At 43.5% G+C, this 21536-nt stretch overlaps 2 protein-coding genes across 4 annotated transcripts; both read right to left on the bottom strand.

The window, feature by feature from the left end:
• Positions 1 to 441: 441 nt before the first annotated feature.
• LOC142384658 (uncharacterized) lies at positions 442 to 8731 on the bottom strand. Of its 2 annotated transcripts, XM_075470955.1 has the most exons (5): positions 7551 to 8730; positions 5223 to 5399; positions 3292 to 3501; positions 1709 to 1922; positions 443 to 1489 (listed from the first exon to the last, which is right to left on the bottom strand). In XM_075470955.1, the coding sequence occupies exons 1-5, from the start codon at positions 8034 to 8036 to the stop codon at positions 1311 to 1313; spliced, it is 1266 nt and encodes a 421-aa protein (XP_075327070.1). In that variant the 5' UTR covers positions 8037 to 8730; the 3' UTR covers positions 443 to 1310. The 2 variants fall into 2 exon arrangements, with proteins under 2 accessions (XP_075327071.1, XP_075327070.1); XM_075470956.1 differs by lacking the exon at positions 5223 to 5399 and having other exon boundaries at positions 442 to 1489; positions 7551 to 8731.
• A 3356-nt stretch (positions 8732 to 12087) lies between these two features.
• On the bottom strand, positions 12088 to 20688 carry prpf18 (PRP18 pre-mRNA processing factor 18 homolog (yeast)). 2 transcript variants are annotated; one of them, XM_075469672.1, is made up of 11 exons: positions 20510 to 20688; positions 19470 to 19547; positions 19223 to 19249; positions 17841 to 17942; positions 17635 to 17748; positions 17297 to 17443; positions 17129 to 17197; positions 13414 to 13554; positions 13256 to 13327; positions 13018 to 13173; positions 12088 to 12742 (listed from the first exon to the last, which is right to left on the bottom strand). In XM_075469672.1, exons 1-11 carry the CDS (start codon positions 20657 to 20659, stop codon positions 12662 to 12664), a joined length of 1137 nt encoding a protein of 378 aa, XP_075325787.1. In that variant the 5' UTR covers positions 20660 to 20688; the 3' UTR covers positions 12088 to 12661. The 2 variants fall into 2 exon arrangements, with proteins under 2 accessions (XP_075325787.1, XP_075325788.1); XM_075469673.1 differs by lacking the exon at positions 19223 to 19249.
• Between the last annotated feature and the right edge of the window lie 848 nt (positions 20689 to 21536).

Consider the following 21536-nt stretch of genomic DNA (forward strand, 5'->3'; position numbering starts at 1 on the left):
TTTCATGTGCGGGGCTGTTTGATTACTTTTTTGGGCTTTTATTTTTTTTAATGCCTTTAATGATAGGACAGTGTGAGAGAGACAGGAAGCAGGGGGCAGAGAGAGGGGGGAAGACACGCAGCAAAGGGCCGCTCGGTGCGGGAGTCAAACCGGGGCCCGCTGCATCGAGGACTGAGCCTCTGTACATGGGGCGGCTGCTTAAACCACTACGCCACAGACTGCCCCCTGTTTGATTACTTTTGTACTTTTTGGTTTTAACTGCTGTATGGTAGGTTTGATAAAAACACTAGACTCATGCTTAATTTTTTTTATTTTCTGCATTTACTATACTACCTGTTTTCTTAAGTTTATAACACAGTATTTATAGAATTTTTTCATGCAAAGCAAAACACAGTGTGCTATGGGAATCAAATTCTAGAGCACATCTAATCTTTGATTAAACAAATTAAAAAGGTCTTATTGAATTGCTGTATCAGTTTTATTGGCACTTCAACCAGATCCTCATAACAGATGTTTCACATCACCGGGACCAAAATTTAAAAAAATACATACATAACATTATCACAGCTCTTTTCTGAACATAGAAACACTTGATTTACAAGGCAGCATGGGAAAAATAGGCCACTGTAGCAAATACTAAAGCCCATTATCACCACATCATCAGAAAAACACCAGCACAGACAAAAGACTTGATGAAAACACTTTGGAACAGCTGCTGCTCGACTTCCTCTGATTTCACTGTGTGTGTTCTTTGTTAAATCACTGGCACAGTCTCAAACATTTCTCAGACAAAGCTGAAGATACTGTGGCGCAGTCGGTTTTTCTCCAGGAGCACGTGACATGCCATACTGCACGCCATACTGCACGCAGCAAGTCTTCGAAAAATCAAGTTAATTGTTGCCATAATTAAAGAATAATAATGCAGATTCAAATGATTCATGGTTACAGTTTTGATTTATTCCACCTCCTCTCACAGCTAAAAGCCTCTCCACTAGTGATGTATGCATGTCACTTTGTTGCAACTGTGAGAGATTACATGTCTTTTTTCTGAAATGGGAACATTTCCAAATATAAACGCGGATGTAGTTATTTTCACAACTCCCATTATGTGTAGCCCCACTCATTGTACGTCAAAGACATACGTGTTTACAATGATTATTCATTTAATCGCAGTCATTCATGTCAGTCTGATATAAGACGATTGGTTGTCCGTTTCTACATCAGAATCATGATTCATTGTTTACCCGCACTGAACAATTCATTACTGGCCATTAGGTGGCATCGTGCATTCTCCAGGTTTTCCCTTTCTTTCATTCATACATTGACTCAGCAAGACCTGTCTGCTTGAAGGTCTCTGCCACCTGTCTGGAGTGCTGCATCTTAGCTGAGAGGGCTTCTAGAATATCATTCTGGTCCACAGCCGTCGCTGTCCGGTAAATGAAGGTCCCCACTGACTCCAAGCCCCGCATACCAAGATTAACCCCAAAACCTGGAGAATGGACAGGAGAGAAAAAGAAAACAAAAGAAATAGAAAACATAAATCACAGACATCATTTGTGCATCAAATAAAATCTCAGTAATGCACTGCACATGTTTGTCATAAGAGCTCATTTTTTTGAGAGAAATCCTTCAAAAAGGTGGTCCATATTTTAAAAATTTGAAATATTTTCCTTCCCATTCATGGGAAAATTTGTTTATAGACACGTACCCGTGTCAAAATTAAGGACGCGTGCTGCTTCCCCCTCCACAATGACTGCAACATTGTCCCCCTCTATATAGGCAGCACTGATGCGTCTGTGTGACAGCTGAATCTCGAAGAGACGCCGGCTGCACTGCATCTGGTGGAGCGTCACATCGTTGAGACGAGGCTCTATGTCTGTCTTGTAGGCGTTGAAGGATTGGTGGAAAATGTTCTTCATGATCTGTGCATAAAGCACAAATAAACATGTAAACACCGCCACACAACCCTGCAGGAAGGCGCAACCTTGTTGGATTTCATCAAAATCTGTCCAAACGTTTTTTAGAAATACGTTACTGACATCAAATTCAGAATAAACATACATTTCTCAAAAAATAATGAACATATATATAATTTTATTTTTTTAAATAAATTAATTGTCTTGGTTCTGTGTTTCATAAAGATGAGGTTGTTTAAGTGAAATTCTCCATGTTTTGCTTTAATTTGCATTTCATACATTGTCCCAGCTTTTTTGGGAAAAGGGTTTACTTTGATGACACTCTTACCCTTTAATGTTGATACAACACATCGAAAAAGTTTCAGTGTGTTTATCACATTTTATGAAATGCACTGTCAATTAATAAAAACACAAATAAAAAATATAGGGTAGATTAATCAGTATTACAATAACTATTTTAGTGTATGCACAATTCAATCATTAACTTTTAATAGGCTTGTTGTAGGTCAAAACAATGACACACTTTCAGAATATTAACTTATGTTCCTTTCTTTAATCCCCAGCCTTTTTACGTGATGTGAAGAGCCACAGAAATATTTATGCTGCTGGATGAGAACGAAAAAAGAAATGTGTCCCTGACTGCTCTAAGCCTTTGAATTAACTTTACACTGCATGCAGATATTGAATGACAAGCCTCTCCTGTTCCTCTGTTTTCTCACCGCTCAACTCGGCTCTTCTTCGACCCATACTTACACAGTCAGCTGTTACCAAGTAACAGTGCATTTGAATGGCCACCCACATAGCAACAAGAGCTCCATGAACGGTCTTGCAAGGTACCTGTGTGAACTATAACTACACGACATGCTGTAGGGTACACATGATCAGAGTGTCACCTCACATGAAAACCAAGTAACCTTAGATAAATTGCCAACAGCCCTACTGTGGAGGATGGGAGAAAAAAAAAATTCACTGAAGTGTAACAGAAGATTACAGATGGCCTTTTTACACACACATAAATACACAGAAAGACACGCGCACACATGCCCATAGATGTCAGAGGCCTCTTTCTCCCCTCTTCCCATTTCTTTATTTTATTCTTTTTGGTTCATGAATACTCGCACTCCAGCATCCATGAAAACACACAAGCACTCATGCACACATGCAAACACAAACCCACATACACATAAATGGACTTCCACATAACACATCTAAGCCCATTTGGATTAAGTAGATGGGAAAAGTGGCGCTCAGCTGAGTTAATGCTGCCCGTGGTCTGCACAGGAACAGCTGCATAGTTTTCACATGTAGCCTACTGATCTTATTAACAACTTCACTCAGAACGTTCAAGGCTCTGGTGCAGGGAGCTAAGTCTTACCGAGGAGTTTGCAGTTTGCCTCAGGAAGCGAACCATCTTGGTGTCTGAGGCTGGGCAGATAAGGGCCATGTAGCGATTTCTGAAGGTGCCATAGATCTTCAGGTGGAAGCCAGGCTTGACTGTTGTATTCCTGTGCTCTCGGGGGGCCTCCACTCCATAAGCAGACAGGTCAAAGAAAAGGCTATGTGCACGAATCTCAGGTGTTGGTACCTGAAGTTCAGAAATGGAAAGAAGAGGTAAAAGATTAAATCATTTCAAAGAGAATAACAATGTTAAGGGCCAAGGAACATGATTAATGACATGCAAGATATCATCATTTGGACATTAGTATATTTTGATTAATAAATGTAGTTATTTGTGTGTTTGTAGGGAAAAGACAAAATCACTATTGCTGTCTGCAGGGCTGATGTCACTGGAGTGGAGATTAAGAATAGCTTGATTTTTATTCAATGGTTCAACCTTGCAGTTTCTAACCATTTTCCCTCAAGACAAATTTGATCAATTTTCTTTTCAGTGACATAAAGCAGCCAAGAGGGATCACACAGCATCTAGTGCAGCCAAGGGAGATAGTGAGGGAACAGACAAGCAACTGGGGGGGGGGGGGGGGGGGGGGGGGGGTAAGGAGAACCAGGTCATATCCTAGGAGGAAAATTCAATCACTACAGGAAGGAGCCAGAGAGAACAGTGGCCAATAAAAGGCAGCCAAACAGCCACCAAAGAGGACATGATATGAATGGTCATGGTGGCATAAAATAACAAGGGAGACTATACTTGTGTTCACATATTAGTCAGATATTGGCTTTGAAGCTTTTCACCTCAGCCCGTTTTTCTTCGACCAAACTAATTCTCTCTGCCGTCAGTGTGCATAATCTATTAATATATATACTGCAAGATAAAGAGCAGGCTTTCATCAACATGAGTCAACGTGTATGAATCACAGTCATCAACAACGGCTAAGATTTTGTGACCTGCACAGAACCAAGAGTGGACAATGGCTGTAAATATGAGCACCTATGAGCAGCAGGAATGTTATACTTTGTTGTTAGACTGTGTAAACAACACAGTATTTCATGTCCTATGTTCTGTCACTACATCTGCAGCCAATATAACCAAATAAGTCAATATTGGAAGAATTTTAGGGGCGATTACCCAGTATAAGTGTTCAATATTGATATATTTGTTCAATCATTTGTGAATCTCTTGGTAACATCACTAAGTCATAATTCAAGGAACCATCTGCTTGAAAAGTGAAGCTGTGAAAAGTAACCTTTGGGGCATCATGTGAAAAACATTGCAGCCGATGTTTTGATACCTTAATTTATATTTAACAAGCAGGGAACAGACTATAAATCTGTCCAGGGGGCCGTAATGAATCAAAAAGCTTTTCCGTTGCAGTCGACTACCTCCATCAGAACAGCAGCTGTCCTTATCAAATTCAATAACTGCACTGAAACGAATAGTAGCGTTGATGCTGACGACAAACAGTCTACTGAAATCTGGCTGTTTATATGAGTTGGATATTGTGTTCTGCTGCCATTGGAGGATCTGCACCACTGTTTGCTCAGATTATCTATAGTCCATGAGACAAATAGAGTTGCCTTCATTAGAACGCCCTTTATTCTTTGCATAAACAGCGACCTGATGGCTATTGACTCAGTGCGAACATGACTAAACACATGTATGGCTTTACTTCTATCATCGGTTTTATATAATGCCAGTTTTCTGCACTGCATTTTCACTTTGCACGTGACTTGTTCAATTTGTAAGCTACTGCTCTTTTTCTGCTTTCGCCTGCACTAGCTTTAAAATACATTGTTTAACATTTTATTAATGTTATATCTTAAAATCAGGCCAATTTGGCCAACACCAGCACATATACAAGGATGTTGATTAATGTGAAACAAATTCACAGAGTGAATGTTTTTCCAGACCTGTCTTTGGTCTAGTCTTTCTATGGTGGCATTAGCTCCATATGCATGGCACGACTCCACAGTATAATCAGAGCTGATTCCCAGCACCGAGCAGGAGTCGCCACACGACCCATCAGTCACCACAATCACACGTGGCCACTGACTGTGTGGAATCCGCTGAAGGTATTCCTCTGTAAACTACAACAAAAAGAGAAAGTAAAGTCTTTGTTAGTCTAGTTTAACTAACAATGACCGCACAGAGCTGGGGAACACAGTTAAATGCAGTTTACTTGTAAAACATAAGAGACTACACAAATGTTAATTACTGTGCATTATTAACCGTTTTTGTGCTGACATGTAAAGACTAGCTAGACAACTGGCATCTTAAAGTTTCTAACTATCAGCTGCTAATGAATCCGCTAGCTATTTTATAACCAACTCATCATTCAATCTTAAATTTATATAAAACACAGATGAAAATATTACTTCATCAAGAATTTTGATTATATTTGGCATTACTGCAGCCTGAACAGCATATATGACTTCTTCCACTACCTATTGATCTACACCAGGAAACAGGTGGGTAGTAATGTAATATACCAATATAAGCCATTTAAACGGGCTCCATTGGTTGCAGTCGTCTGAACAACAGAGCATTTCTCAGAGAGATTTATTACTTTGCTCTGGTGAATGCATCTCTGCCTCTAACCAGCTTCTTGTCTACATACAGAAGAAAGAACCAAATCAAGTTGTGGGACAGCCTGACAGTCTGGAGTGGGAGTAAAAGGATTGTTCTGGGGCTATAATGGCTCACATCCCAAGAGATCTCCGTCTCATTCATTTAAACCACACAGAACAGGTTATTCTGCATTCTCAGACCTTTGAAGCATTGACAGGCTCAGAGGGTAAAAGTATCTGTCATCAAGCCCACTGTCTTGTCTAATCAAGAGGAAATGGCAGGAGAGGCAGTGACTCTAAATGAAACAGAAGTTTCCTGTGATCAAAGACCTTGTCATCCATCTTCCAAAGGTTGGCGAGTCACAGGGCAGCAGCTAAAAGGAAAGAAAAGCTGCTGGCCAAGCCAGAGAGGAATATCATCTCAGACACATTCTGAGAGAATGATTTTTTTTTCCAATCAGTTTGATCAGGTGTACGAAAGCAAATATTGAAAATGTAATAAAAGAACTGTGAAAGGACCTGCAGGGATACTCAAACTTAAATGGGCCCTCATGATGTCTGGTCTCCAGTTTTCAGCCATTATATAAATATCCACTGAACATTTAATCTCCGTTTGCACATAAAAAGCACTGACAACTTCTCTCTGAAAAACTTCTGAGGTTTTTGAGTTAGTAAGCCATTTCCTCGTCCTAAGCTGTGGCCAAGCTGGAGATGTTACGAAATAACATATCTAACTTTGTAATATAACAAGGATTACATATGTTATTTTGTCATCATAGACCGATTCAGCTTGTGCTATATCCGATGCTGTGTTATGAGTTTAAGTGCCAGAACACACAGTAGCATTTGGCTTGGGGATGCCTGAAAAGTAATCCTCTGTGGATAAATAAATCCTTTGGAATTAAAATAGGATTACGTTTAAAATCAATTTTATTTTGATGTTGTAGTATGTTTGGGTGGGGATTTGTTTACTGAAATTCCATCATTTACTTTCCACTGACCTACAAACTGGAAAGCATTATCTTCATGTTTGAGGTCCGTTTATATAACAGGTTATTTCAGCAGAGATGTAGCTTTCAGTTTGACATTACAGCGTTGTTTGGTAAGAAGATTTAGGTGCCTTATGGAGGACTATCTCTGTAGAATGCCTGGTTTAAATGAACAAACTCCCTGTCAGAAAGACAAATGTAAGGCTTACCACTCTCAAATAACTGACAATCACTAGTTTTATTTCATGCGACAATATGTTTCCTGCTTAGGTTTCAGGGGAGCTTTTAGCCAATGGCTCATAAGAGCAATACAAAAATCTGAGCAACATTATTGGCTTTGTTCAAGCTTACTAAAAGCCTGGGGAAAAAGAGCTTCCATAGGGACAGACATCTTTGTCACTACAAACTGCTGATTGACATCAGCAGGGGTGGAAGTACACACCAGTGTCTTTTCCTTGGCGGCTGTCACTTTGGGAGGATCATGTTTTTACATCATGCAACAATCATGACAAGGTGGGGTAAAGGGGGACTTGTAATCTCTCCCCTTTCTTTTAAAAACTCATCGCACATTGTTTGCAGTGGTCTCTTTATATGAGGCTATGGGTATGGTAGATGAACTGAAACTGAATATCGTTTTCTATGTATTCAAGAGAGTAAGCTAAAATCAATGGTGAGGGCATACCTTAGTTCCCAACTGCACTTTGACATCCACCTTCTGTTTCTTCTGCTCCAGGATGCTCAGCAGGTACTCCTGAAACACTCCAATTCTGGTGAAGAAATGTTCGTTGTGCCAGCAGCCCTCCATGTTATCAAAGTCCACCCCGAGTCCAAGAAGAAACTTCACACTGCGGGGATCCAAAGCGATCTGCTGGGGTCGGCAGAGCAGGGCGGTCCGGTACCTCTCGTCCAGAAGGGTCAGTTTCAGCACCTTCCCGGAGCGGACAGCGACCAGCGCGGCCGTCAGCCCAATAGGTCCCGAACCCACTATGAGCACCGATATCCTGGCCCGCCACCGTCTGAAGCCGTCCAGGCTCACTTTCACCACCACATACAGGGCCACTGCCACCAAAGTGCTGAGCACAGTGTCATAGGCGAGAGCGCTGTACTTTTCCTCCTCGTCCTCTCCGGTTCCACCAACTCCAGCATTTTCTGGCTGCAACCCGTCCATGCCGATTGGGAGATTTATCAAATGTGAGCCAGGCAACGCCAGGAGCGGTATCCTTGTTATTTAGCCTCTCGTCCCCTCATCACGCACGGGTAAAGAAAAAGAGGACTGGGTTCTGCTTTCATGCACACAGCTTGACCAGCGGCGACTGGCCACATGCGTCCTCTCGGCTCACAGCTGTGAGTTGAGCCGTTGCAGCACGATTACCTCCCTCTCCCTCTCTAGCCGTATGGTGCGTGTCCAGGGAGCGTCAGCACACGACGAGCAATTTAAAACATGTGAATGACCAAGGTGGAAACGTTGATGAATCAGTCTTTTTTTTTTTTCCCCTTAAAGTGCCAAGACTTCATAAAGTTAGTTGAAACCTCATCTAGACATGCTCCTAAAATCCAATAGATGCTTAACAGTCAACTACTGAGGCTGGACTGTGCGCTTTGCTATTACTCTGTGAGAAATTATTGATTTACTGTTGAGTTCCCTCCTCCAGCACACCTGATTCAAATGAATGGCTCCTGATCAGGCCAAGGCAGAGCTTGATGACGAGTTGATTATTTGAATCGGGGGTGCTGGAGGAGGGAAACATCGAAAACATGCAGGGCAGTGGGTCCCGAGGACCGGAATTGAGAAACACTACGGCATATCCAACTGCACGGGACTGGTTGCAACGTGTGGTGCCTTTTTCCAACAATAATGCGGCGTTCATGGTGAGAAGCTCACAAGGGTCCACCTTTAGATACTTGCAAATGATAAAAAAATTAGCCAGAGGAGAAGAGATGTTGGCGATAGCGACGACCAAATGTGCCTATTGGAACCTCACATCCTGATTTAATCTCTCATATGTCCATCTGTGTCTTATTTATTTCCAATTAAATGGATCAGTTAAAGCACCACCTAATCCTGCTCTCACTTTCATTTCCTTCTTTTTCAACTACCTCCCTTTTCATGTATGAAAATAAGGAAGCAATGAAGACATTTCACCATGGCGATGACTCCTCAGAGGACAAGGCCAGCTTATATAAAAAGATGCATTTGTGTGGCGGTGCTGCTGGATGTGGATCATGCCGACATCATCAATTCTTTATTTTTGTTTTAAACAGCTAGTTTTGTCACAGGTAGACCTGGGATCCCTTCACATATACCTCATTAAGAGCCAACATCCATAAAAAACGTAATCCTCTAAAGCTATAACTTTCTTTCTTATTTTGTTTTTGACAAATGAACAGCATTTGATGCCACACCGTGAATCACCTTTTTCCCACCTGCCCTAGCTTAATGACTTCAATGCATCACATTCATTATACAATTTAACATTTTAACTAATGCTCTGACCTTTAAGCCCTGCTAATAAAACTAACACTTACAGAGGTGATGAGCTTAATTTATCCAAGTCATTCTGCACACAAGCCAAAGCCCTCATGGTGGCATTTTCATCTCCTACTGTCAAAGACTCAGATACGTATTCCTAAATCCATTTGTATTTACAACGATCCAGAGATTAAGTGGGGGGAGAAAGAAAAACACAGAGAGAAAAAAAGACATACTGCTGTGACACACAACACCTCCACCAGTAATTGGTTTCCACCTTTACTCAGATGCCTGGCAACTATCATACAGTCTAGTGCCATTCCACATGGAGGGAAATGAAGCTCTAATTACAGTTAGAAAAAAAAAAAAGAAAAAGACATCTCCATGCAGGCGTTTGCAGGGAAATGAGAGCAATAACCTGGAATTTAAATGACGATCTGCAGCATTATTCAGTGATATACTAATAATTATTTATCCTACTGAACTGTTGTCTTATAGATAAGGAGACAATTTAGAAATCCACAACAAGCAATAAATGTCTTGTGGAGGGACATACATCAAAAGTTAGTTTAGGCCACCTAACTTGAGTACTTCTTAACAAAGCGCACCACAAAATGATAAAATAGAAAACAGCTACTGAACAACTGTTTTCTTTGATTTCCACATTGGCATGCTAATATATGCAGTTACAAAGGAGCGATGCAGATAATCCTTCCACGAATCCCGGGGATCTGAAAGTGTTAATTGTACTGAGAGGATCCCAGACACGTCCTTCACTGACACAATGCTATGTCTGAACAAAAGAAGCACTGAGAGCAGGTTTTCATCAGCTTGTCCACATCTTATGTCCGGTAATGGGCTTGCGCATAGATCTGAGGTCATTAGACAAAAAAAAAAAAAAAAAACTCCCCGATATAATGAATACAAACCCTCTTTGTAGTCAGGGAGTTCAGTTCATATCCCCCCATGAAGGCAACGGGCTAAAGACTGGGATGGGGCCACCTATTTGTTTGCAGTCTTTTCATATTCTAATGGTCTGAACAAAATTAAGGGAAATGAAGAAGATGATGAAGACACAGAGACAATAATTTGACATGAATCAGAGCAGAAACAAATGAAAAATAAAAAAAATAAAATAAAAATAGAAATCACCAAGGTTGACAAAACAGCAGTTTATCTGATGCATCATCTATGAATGTTAGGAGTAAAAGGTCCAGTGTGAACCCATAAATCCCATCAAGCAATATTCTTAAGTATTGGCAGCAAACTTGTTAAAAAAAAATCCTGTAAAGTCCAGATCCAGCATCTTGTTTTCTCTCCAACAAACGCCTTTTATATTTGTTCAGCCAAAGCAGTCGTGGTGTAAAACGTCTCCCCCACTGTGCATGTTGGAATGGCCCGACATGTTGCCCTCACTGCCCGCTGTCGTGGCCTAGTGGTTAGGGAGGTGGACTTAAGATCAGAGGGTTACAAGTTCAAATCCCGCCATTACCTCTCCCTACACGTCTATCCATGGCTGAAGTGCCCTTGAGCAAGGCACCTAACCCCACATTGCTCCAGGGGCTGTAACCAATACCCTGTATCTAAATAGCTGTAAGTCGCTTTGGATAAAAAGCGTCAGCTAAGTGTAATGTAATATGTTTGCTTGCGTAACACAATGTTTTTGCATCGAACGCCACGGCAAGTTCACGGGTTTAGTATTCAGCTACATACTGCTATAATGAAAGAATCTGTATTTTTTTTTTCACACTGTTTATTAATTTGGTGTTCACTTATAATGAATTATCTCCACTTTTCTAGAGCCCGGCTGCATCTCACACAACTCCTCCAGAGTGTTCTAGAACAAAGAATTAACAAAGAATTGTCTTAAGTTACAGTGAGCTGCAAACGTTTTCCATCGGACAATCATCTCAAGGCCTTGGCAAACATGGCTGACAGTGACGCATCACATTAGACTGGACAAAAGCCAAAATACTTAGCTTACCCAAACTCAAGGACAGGTGGGCTAAAGCTTGCATGGACGGATGAATGCACTGACCTCAGAAAAGATTATCTTTTCACGTCAAATGCTTCACCACTAAATGCTGAGAGGAAACTGTCTTCTTTGCCATTTTAGATGTGGAGTTCAGAGGAAAATCCAGCACAAGTTCACAGTATTTGCACTGCCAACTGCCAACCTGCCCAGATGAACCTCCAAACGGTGACGTATTAAGAGCTGACGGACTGAAACTGTGCTGGCATGGGCTCAGGCAGCTAAGAACATACTACCTCCACAAGGAGCAGATCAGATCGCCATGGTTACTCAGTGTAATAAGGTCAGTGTATGACGCTCGATGTCACAATCTTAACTAAACTACAAAGGGCTTCTATAAGCAATCAGTCATTGCAAATCTCGTTTCTGCCTGAATAATTCTTTGGACTGCAGGCTAGTTGTGCATATAAAAAGAACACAGTCCCCTTAATTATCCATTTATATCAGTTTGATGTGTTACTTGTTAATTCTTAGGTAGCATAGCGAGCAATAAGATAAGTTACTGAAGCATGCTGTGGTAAGGGTCCTTTATCGTCTTCTGTAGACAAATCCTTTAAAATGACAAAGCAAACTGTGGCGACTGAAAACAGTCAGCAGTCCAGCTGCAGATGACGGCAGCGAAAATGTTCAGCAACTGCAGAACAAAATACATCGCAGATGGGGAAAATCAGCTTTTTTCCCCCCCTCTGCATAAAAACTCATAATTCTGACACCTGGTACGGTTAAACTACACTTTATTTTGTAACATAGATGATACAGAGCAACAATGGTTTCCGAATGTGCTGACATGCACCTAGAAATCAATCTGCGGTCAGTATGTCAATAATTTTGAGCATCATCTCAGGTGTAATAAAACTTCCACAACTTCCTCTTTCCTCCCTTTTTGAAAACACATGTTGGACAATCTTTAAGGATAATCTTTTCATAACTGGGGAAACAAAAAGCAGGGCATATTGTAAAAGTGTTTATATACATTTGTCTTTCCATGGGGCCTGAACATCTAGGACAAGGACGAGCCTACAGAGACATGATCCATGTCCTCAAGTTAAACCTGAAACATTTGTATTACAAGCAGGCAGAATTTTGGCCATATCACGATTGAGCTTAAATGACCGCATGTTCTCTGACAGTAACGCCACGAGAAACGCACATGGAGAAGATTTTGTGAATTTTACGTCACGATTATTATTCTGTCACAATAAAAACAAATAACTGATCTGCTGTAAAAGAACAACTTGCATTGTGAGAATACATCCAACAGGCCTGTCCCAACTTCAGCTAAATTCAAAAGCTAAAGAGCATTGTACTCCACACACTTTGATGGATCAGTTGTGAAGTGCTTCTGGCAGATAGTCATTAGCCTCTTCAGTCCCTGTAGAGAGAAAAATGTTTTAAATCTAGCTGTAAATAAAATCCATTGAAAACAATAGATTCAATTATTAACAGCTGCCGAGTGTGGGACAGTGTAAACGTAAACCTGTGAAATGTGTGTTGGTGATGTTCACCAATTTCATCATGATCTTGCAATAATAATAATAATAATAATAACGATAAGAAGAAGAATGTCTCTGTTCTTTAGAAATTGGATGAGGGACCCTGACATGAAGATAAATCCCGAGCCAGCATGAGACAATCTCAGGGACTCACCTGAATGTATTTTCTCTGCGTTTCATCATTGAGGACATGAGCCACGTGTTTGGAGAAGATCTTTTCTCGTCCGGTACGGGCATGGATACCCACCATAGTCACACCAATTGGCCAGGGGGCATTACCGATGGCCATCTGTAGGTACGCATCATTTGCCTGGTGTGAAAGGACGTTTAGTGATTAAAGCGCATGATGACGAATGTCTGATTGTGAAAAATGCGACACAATATCAACAAACCTTGACGTATTCTCTCTCCAACATGAATTTGATGATGTCTGTCATTGAATCTTTGATGTCGGCAGGTAAATTCTGAAAGAGATGAGATGAAATGGACACATCTAACCCACTCTGCATGAATTCATATTGAAGGTTGTGCATTGTGCCTCGAATGTTACCTTCTTCCTGAGCTTCCTAAAGAGCGGCTTGAGGTAAGACTCAGTCTGTGAGTGTGTTGCACTTGCCAACTTGCCCTGAACACTGCGCTTCACGTGGTCTTCTCGGCGGTTCAGATCTTTGGCCCAAACGCCAAGAAGAAACTACCACCCAACAGAAAAAATGACAAATGACTTTTTTGAAATAAGTTGTTGTAAAACGCATCACTAAAAATCCTATCATCAAAATCCCTCAAACAATGATTTCCTTGTCAAACAACAGCATGATAGCCATCCATCCATCCATCCATCCATCCATCCATCCATTATCTTCCGCTGGTCCGGGGATCGGGTCGCGCGGGCAGCAGCTTGAGCAAAGAGACCCAGACGTCCCTGTCCCCGGCCACTTCCTCCAGCTCTTCTGGGGGGACCCCGAGGCGTTCCCAGGCCAGCCGAGAGACATAGTCTCTCCAACGTGTCCTGGGTCTTCCCCGGGGCCTCCTCCCAGTGGGACGGGCCCGGAACACCTCACCGGGGAGGCGTCCAGGAGGCATCCTAACCAGATGCCCGAGCCACCTCATCTGACTCCTCTCGATGCGGAGGAGCAGCGGTTCTACTCCGAGCCCCTCCCGGATGACCGAGCTTCTCACCCTATCTCTAAGGGAGAGCCCAGACACCCTGCGGAGGAAACTAATTTCGGCCGCTTGTATTCGCGATCTCGTTCTTCCGGTCACTACCCACAGCTCGTGACCATAGGTGAGGGTAGGAACAGAGATTGACCGGTAAATCGAGAGCTTCGCCTTCTGGCTCAGCTCCTTCTTCACCACGACGGGCCGGTGCAGAGCCCGCATCACTGCAGACGCCGCACCGATCCGTCTGTCAATCTCCTGCTCCATTCGTCCCCCACTCGTGAACAAGACCCCGAGATACTTGAACTCCTCCACTTGGGGAAGGATCTCATTCCCGACCCGGAGAGAGCATTCCACCCTTTTCCGGCCGAAGACCATGGTCTCGGATTTGGAGGCGCTGATTCTCATCCCAGCCGCTTCACACTCGGCTGCGAACCGCTCCAGTGAGAGCTGAAGGTCACGGCCCGACGACACCAACAGAACCACATCGTCCGCAAAAAGCAGAGACCCGATTCCGAGGTCACCAAACCGGACCCCCTCAACGCCCTGGCTGCGCCTAGAAATTCTGTCCATAAAAATTATGAACAGAATCGGTGACAAAGGGCAGCCCTGACGGAGTCCAACCCAGGAAACATGTCCGACTTACTGCCGGCAATGCGGACCAAACTCTGACACCGGTCATCCAGAGACCGAACAGCCCATATAAAGGAGTCCGGCACTCCATACTCCCGGAGCACCCCCCACAAGAATCCCCGAGGGACACGGTCGAACGCCTTCTCCAAGTCCACAAAACACATGGAGACCGGTTGGGCGAACTCCCATGCTCCCTCCAGGATCCTGCCGAGGGTATAGAGCTGTATCACTGTTCCACGGCCAGGACGAAAACCACACTGCACCTCCTGAATCCGAGATTCGACTATCCGGCGGATCCTCCTCTCCAGTACCCCCGAAAAGACCTTACCAGGGAGGCTGAGGAGTGTGATCCCCCTATAGTTGGAACACACCCTCCGGTCCCCCTTTTTAAAGAGGGGGACCACCACCCCGGTCTGCCAGTCCAGAGGCACTGCCCCCGATGTCCACGCGATGCTGCAGAGGCGTGTCAACCAAGACAGCCCCACAACATCCAGAGCCTTGAGGAACTCAGGACGGACCTCATCCACCGAGGAGTTTTTTGACCACCTCGGCAACCTCAGCCCCAGAAATGGGACGCCCCACGTCCGAGCTCCCCAACTCTGCTTCCTCATCGGAAGGCGTGTCGATAGGATTGAGGAGGCCCTCGAAGTATTCCCCCCACCGACTCGCAACGTCCCTAGTTGAAGTCAGCAGAGCCCCGCCCTCACCATACACGGTGTTGACGGTGCACCGCTTTCCCACCCTGAGCCGCCGGATGGTGGACCAGAATCTCCTCGAGGCCGTCCGGAAGTCGTTCTCCATGGCCTCCCCGAACTCCCACCCAAGCCCGAGTTTTTGCCTCAGCAACCGCCTAGGCTGCGTTCCGCTCGGCCTGTCGGTACCCATCAGCTGCTTCCAGAGTCCCACTGGCCAAAAAGGCCCAATAGGACTCCTTTTTCAGCTTGACGGCCTCCCTCACCACTGGGGTCCACCAGCGGGTTCGAGGATTGCCGCCACGACAGGCACCGACCACCTTACGGCCACAGCTCCGGTCGGCCGCCTCAACAATGGAGGCACGAAACATGGCCCATTCGGGCTCAATGTCCCCCACCTCCCCCGGGATATGGTTGAAGCTCTGCCAGAGGTGGGAGTTGAAACTCCTCCTTACAGGGGATTCCGCCAGCCGTTCCCAACAGACCCTCACAAAACGTTTGGGCCTGCCAGGTCTGACCGGCTTTCTCCCCCACCAGCGGAGCCAACTCATCACCAGGTGGTGATCAGTTGACAGCTCCGCCCCTCTCTTCACCCGAGTGTCCAGGACATACGGCCGCAAGTCCGACGATACAACCACAAAGTCGATCATCGAGCTGCGGCCTAGGGTGTCCTGGTGCCAAGTGCACATATGGACACCCTTATGCCTGAACATGGTGTTCGTTATGGACAGTCCGTGACGAGCACAGAAGTCCAACAACAAAACACCACTCTGATTCAGATCGGGGGGGGCGTTCCTCCCAATCACGCCCCTCCAGGTCTCACTGTCATTGCCCACGTGAGCTTTGAAGTCCCCCAGCAGGACAAGGGAGTCTCCCGGAGGAGCACTCTCCAGTGCCTCCTCCAGGGACTCCAAAAAGGGTGGGTACTCTGAACTGCTGTTCGGTGCATAAGCACAAACAAAACTCAGGACTCGTCCTCCCACCCTAAGGTGGAGGGAGGCTACCCTCTCGTCTACCGGGTTGAACCCCAATGTACAGTCGCACAGCCGGGGGGCAATAAGTATGCCCACACCTGTTCTACGCCTCTCACCGCGGGCAACTCCAGAGTGGAAGAGAGTCCAACCCCTCTCGAGGAGGCTGGTTCCGGAGCCCAAGCCATGCGTCAAGGTGAGTCCGACTATATCTAGCCGGAACCGCTCAGCCTCGCGCACCAGCTCAGGCTCCTTCCCCAGCAGAAAGGTAACGTTCCACGTCCCAAGAGCCAGCTTCAGTAGCCGAGGATCAGACCGCCAAGGTCTCCGCCTTCAGCTGCCGCCCAGCTCACACTGCACCCGACCCCCATGGCCCCTCCCACGGGTGGTGAGCCTGTCGGAAGGGGGACCCGTGTCGTTTCTTCGGGCTGTGCCCGACCGAGCCCCACGGGCACAGACCCGGCCACCAGACGCTCGCCGGCGGGCCCCACCCCTGGGCCTGGCTCCAGGGGGAGGCCCCGGTGACCCGCGTCCGGGCGAAGGAACACGGTGTCCAATCTTCTTTATCATCATAGGGGTTTTTTTGAGCTGTTCTTTGTCTGGTCCCTCATCTAGGATCTGTTTGCCATGGGTGATCCTACCAGGGGCTTAAAGCCCCAGACAACATAGCTCCCAGACTCATTGGGGCACGCAAACCCCCCCACCACGGTAAGGTGACAGCTCATGGGGAGGCAGCATGATAGCATCCACAGTAATGACAGAAACATATTTACCCTCTAGACAAAAAGTAGAGCACGGTTCTTTCTCGCCTTACCCTTAAAAACTTGTCAATAAGATCCTGGTCTCCATTATCATCCCCTGTGCCCAGAGTATTTCCAAGAGCCTAGGGAGTAATAATGTTATTAAAATGTAAAAATCACAAACTATTTAGTAACTGGAGTAGTTGTTCGCCCTCCCTGATTGACTTCATTGAGCACTGTACCTCCAGCTCCTCTATGGTGGTGTTTTCCTCATGAACTTTCAGGTCGTGTTGCGTGTCCACCTCCCCTGGCTCTGTGCCTCCTACAATCTCATTCAGGTACTGCTGGTCGATCTTGTCCATGGCTACTTTCAGGTCATTCCTCAAGCCCTAATCAAAAACAAAACGGCAAATATGGTGAACAAAAAGTGTCAATTTCCATTCTTTGGTTTGAGTTTTTATGACATGTGACAGCTCAAAGAAACGCTTCATATACCCGGGTAGGGTTTTCTAAAAGCTTCAGTGTGAACGTATGAACAACACACATGTTCCATGCGACTTCAAGACAGATTCAGACCTACCTTGTTTACTTCTGGGGTCAGAATCTCAATTTTCCTGAGTCTCTGGAAGGCATCATAGTCAGACTCTCCAAACAATCGGATTGGCTCCCCTCGCTCTCTGAGCCGTCGAATAACCTGCAAGAACAGAGCGATTGAAAAATGTTCAGCATGTCGTGTGCAAAGAAAAATGACTGGCAGCCGGGTGCTAATTTTATAAACTGCCTCACCTCCTGTCGTGACAGAGTCATTGGCAGCTTCTCTTCTGTTAGTTCCAATTCTAACACTGGATTAGCTGAAGTGGATGGCTCATCTTCCTCCTTCTGGTCAATCTTCAAGAGAAGATGAAGGAAACATACATATACTGGAATTATTAAAGACAGTGGAGGTAAAACAAAGAGAACTTAATCCTATCAAAACACTGATCTCCCACAGCAAACACAGAAATAAAAAATGAAAATGAAAAGAGACACTAAAAAGCTTAGTCTTCATCAGAAAAGACTGCAGAGTGAAGAGGATGTGTGTCACTACACAGCACACACACACATCTCCATCTTACCTGCAAAAGAGTCAAGTCACACGACCAATATAGGAAAACTAATCAAGATGCGAATGCTGGCTTTACCTTCTAAAGCCTTGCCAGAAAAAAAACAAAACAAAAAAAAAAAAAAAAAAAAAAACAGAAAATGCATAACTTGCAGGAAACAACAAATCCAGTGTTATTTGCAGCAGGGAAACTCAAAATGTGCTCATGCTTTCATGGAGACATGCATCACAGCACAATCTAAAATACCAATAAGGAAATGATGAAAAAGAAAAACAAACAAACACCGTTTTCTGCTTAAATGAATATAGATTTTGCTTTTTTTTTTTTAAACTTCTAATAAACTTCATCTGCAACTTATGTTGCACAGAACAACCGCCAGAGGGCAGCGCAAACCACTGACACAAAGTCAGAGAGGGTCAAAATGCAACGACTACCGTCACAAACAATACGCAAAACAAAAAGTACGGCTTGATTAAAACAAAAAGATATCGCATTTTTAATTTCACTTAAGTAAGCCATGCTGAAATCCACAGCGTGGCTGTGACTTTGGCTTTGTGGCTTCCTTTCCTTATTCCTCTGCTTTTTGCCAAGTGATTTTTCTTTTTTTTTACTCAATTCAATGGCAATTGTAAGTATGGGATTATTCAACCAATTCACAGAATGCACATATATATATTTAAATAACACTTCAGCAACATTTATGTGCAAGAGGAAGTTGAACAGAGTACAATTTTCAGAATTACTTTCAAAAGACTTAATTTTCTGGCCATTATAAGCAGAGGAGGGTTGGCGGGTCAAATTAATATATACAGTAATCATTGACAAAGAGGTTTTTTTTGTTCAATTGAAGCATTTTGCATTCAAACATCCAGTCCAAATTATTTTTGACAACCCTTGTAGGAAAATTTATGTGTTTCTGCCAATTCATGCCAACTTTCATCCTCACAGGCTTCAGTAAGTGAAATTTCAGAGTGGATGCCAAGGAAGTGGAAGCTTCGGGACACAGTGTGATGTTATCCTTTCATCATGCATCTCGTTTGCTACTTTCACTGAGCAATCCCATACCTGGCTCTCGGGAGTCTCTCTCTGAACCTACAGATGCAGGCAGCAGAGGTGGAAAAACAGCACAGTAAACACAGACACTAATATAGACCTGAACATCAGCATCTGACCTCATTTTTCTCTGGCTAAAGGTTTCAGTACTGTGCTATTTTACAGACAAACTAAACACAAGATTGAAGGAAAGTGGTGACTTAGAAATGTTTGAGTATGTGAGGTAGAGTGGGCAAAACGAGATGATGCTGATATTAACCTTGTATCCACATCTTCTGAAGTAATCCTCTTGCTCCTTTCGTGCAAGATCGGACCTTTTAAAGAATTTTTTGGAGCCCTGAAAAGAGAAAGATAATTGGCTTGTCTTGCACATTAAAAGAAACTTCAAGCACAGCAGAACAAAACTTCTTTAAGAGTGGCAACTTCACAATACAGGTGTCACATGTGCATCATTTTTCCTCCTCTTGCATTATATCCTCCTCTTATATTTGGGCCTTATTGATTGACATAGGGTATACATCATAGACAAAATACTAGAATGACCAATCGGTATATTGTAGTAGTTCAACAAACATCTGGAACAGCTGAATCAAAACATCTCAAAGGCAAATGTAACTAAATTAGATCACTGTGGCATCATGAAAATGGTATTTATGGCACTATTGATTTCAGCTGATTGTAAATAATACAACACTACAAGAAAGCATCTAGCCGAACAACACAAGAAATTAAAGTGTTTTTTAAAAAAAATACTAAATCAATTTGTGGCTGAATGCAGGCATAATTTACAGGTTTAGGATGAGCCCCGTTAAACAGCCGGATATCCCAAACGCATGCGCATTATAATTACATGCGGCTGGAAGATATAATAGTACGTAATGTATCGTCACAAATACTCAGTTTTGCGTTTGACTACCAGTCTTCCTCCCCAGTGAAAAGCCAGCAAAACAGACGTAATTGTAATGTCACATAATTAAAATAAGACGGCACGAACGTAAACTGAAAATCAAGATAAATATCAGTCTCCATGGTGAAGAAAAGTACAATGAAGATACGTTAGAATAACCTAAAATTCATTTGATACACGTCGGTGTTTAACGATATATATTTTAATATACCTGCAGTTTTAAGGACGTTTTAAGGGCGATGCACTTATTCATACAGTTACATAAAGATCATTCTGGAAAGGCAGCATTGACTGAACCATAGACATAGCTACGACTGAATTGGCTAGGCTAGCGCTAGCTAACAGGGCTAACTTATCAAGTTAACAAAAATAAACAGCGCTTTGATACTCACGTCCACGAGCTGGTTTTCCTCGAGGAGTTTCCTCTTTCTTACAATCTCAGCTTTTAGTATATCCATTTCAGAACAGCAACATGGGATTATTTTTAGTTGACCACTACAAATCACTAGACATACACAAACAGTGTCTGTACGTATAGCCATAAACTGCTAAAACCGGAAGCTAGCTTCGTGACAATTCAGTATAAGAGTTCTCAATTGTTTACTTTGTTTGGTTTATTTATTTTCAAAGTAAAAGAATAAAAAATAAATGTAACTTAAATCAAGTTACAGTGCGACCATTTCTTAATAACTTTAAATACATACCAACAGCAAGACCAAACAGTCTCTTTGGAGCGTAACAAACAATAAAGATACTGCTTCATACATACATTTGAGATTATTTTTACACAGATGCAGCTATAGTTACAGTAAAATCATTTGGGACTGCAGATGAAATATAACTGTTTCAAACAAAATGGGATTCAAACACATAATGTTATGAAAAGAATGATTCTTAATACAGGCTGCACAGTGGTGTGGTGGTTGACCCTCTTGCTGTCTCGCCTCACAGCAAGAGGGTTCCTGGTTCAACTCCCGGCTGGGGCCTTTCTGTGTGGATTTTGCATGTTCTCCCCGTGTATGCATGGCTCTCTCCGGGTACTCCAGCTTCCTCCCACTGTCCAAAAACATGCATGTTAGGATAATTGGTGTCTCTCAAGAAATCATCCCAAGGAGTGAGTGTGGTTGTGTGGCCCTGTGATGGACTGGCGACCTGTCCAGGGTGTACCCTGCCTCTCGCCCGATGACTGCTGGGATAGGCTCCAGCGCCCCCACGACCCAACCAACGGATTAAGCGGATATAGGAAATGGATGAATTGATGGATTCTTAATACTATCTGGGGACATGATATGAATAAAGAAACATTTTCCATATCTTTTATTACATATCTTAAGAGGTAAAACAAATTAACAACTTTTTTCCCCTGCATGCTCACCTTTTTCTACAAGAAAATGTTGTTTTTAACGGCCTTGTTTTTTT

Source organism: Odontesthes bonariensis, chromosome 7, assembly GCF_027942865.1.
Source record: "Odontesthes bonariensis isolate fOdoBon6 chromosome 7, fOdoBon6.hap1, whole genome shotgun sequence".
Classification (NCBI taxonomy): Eukaryota; Metazoa; Chordata; class Actinopteri; order Atheriniformes; family Atherinopsidae; genus Odontesthes; species Odontesthes bonariensis.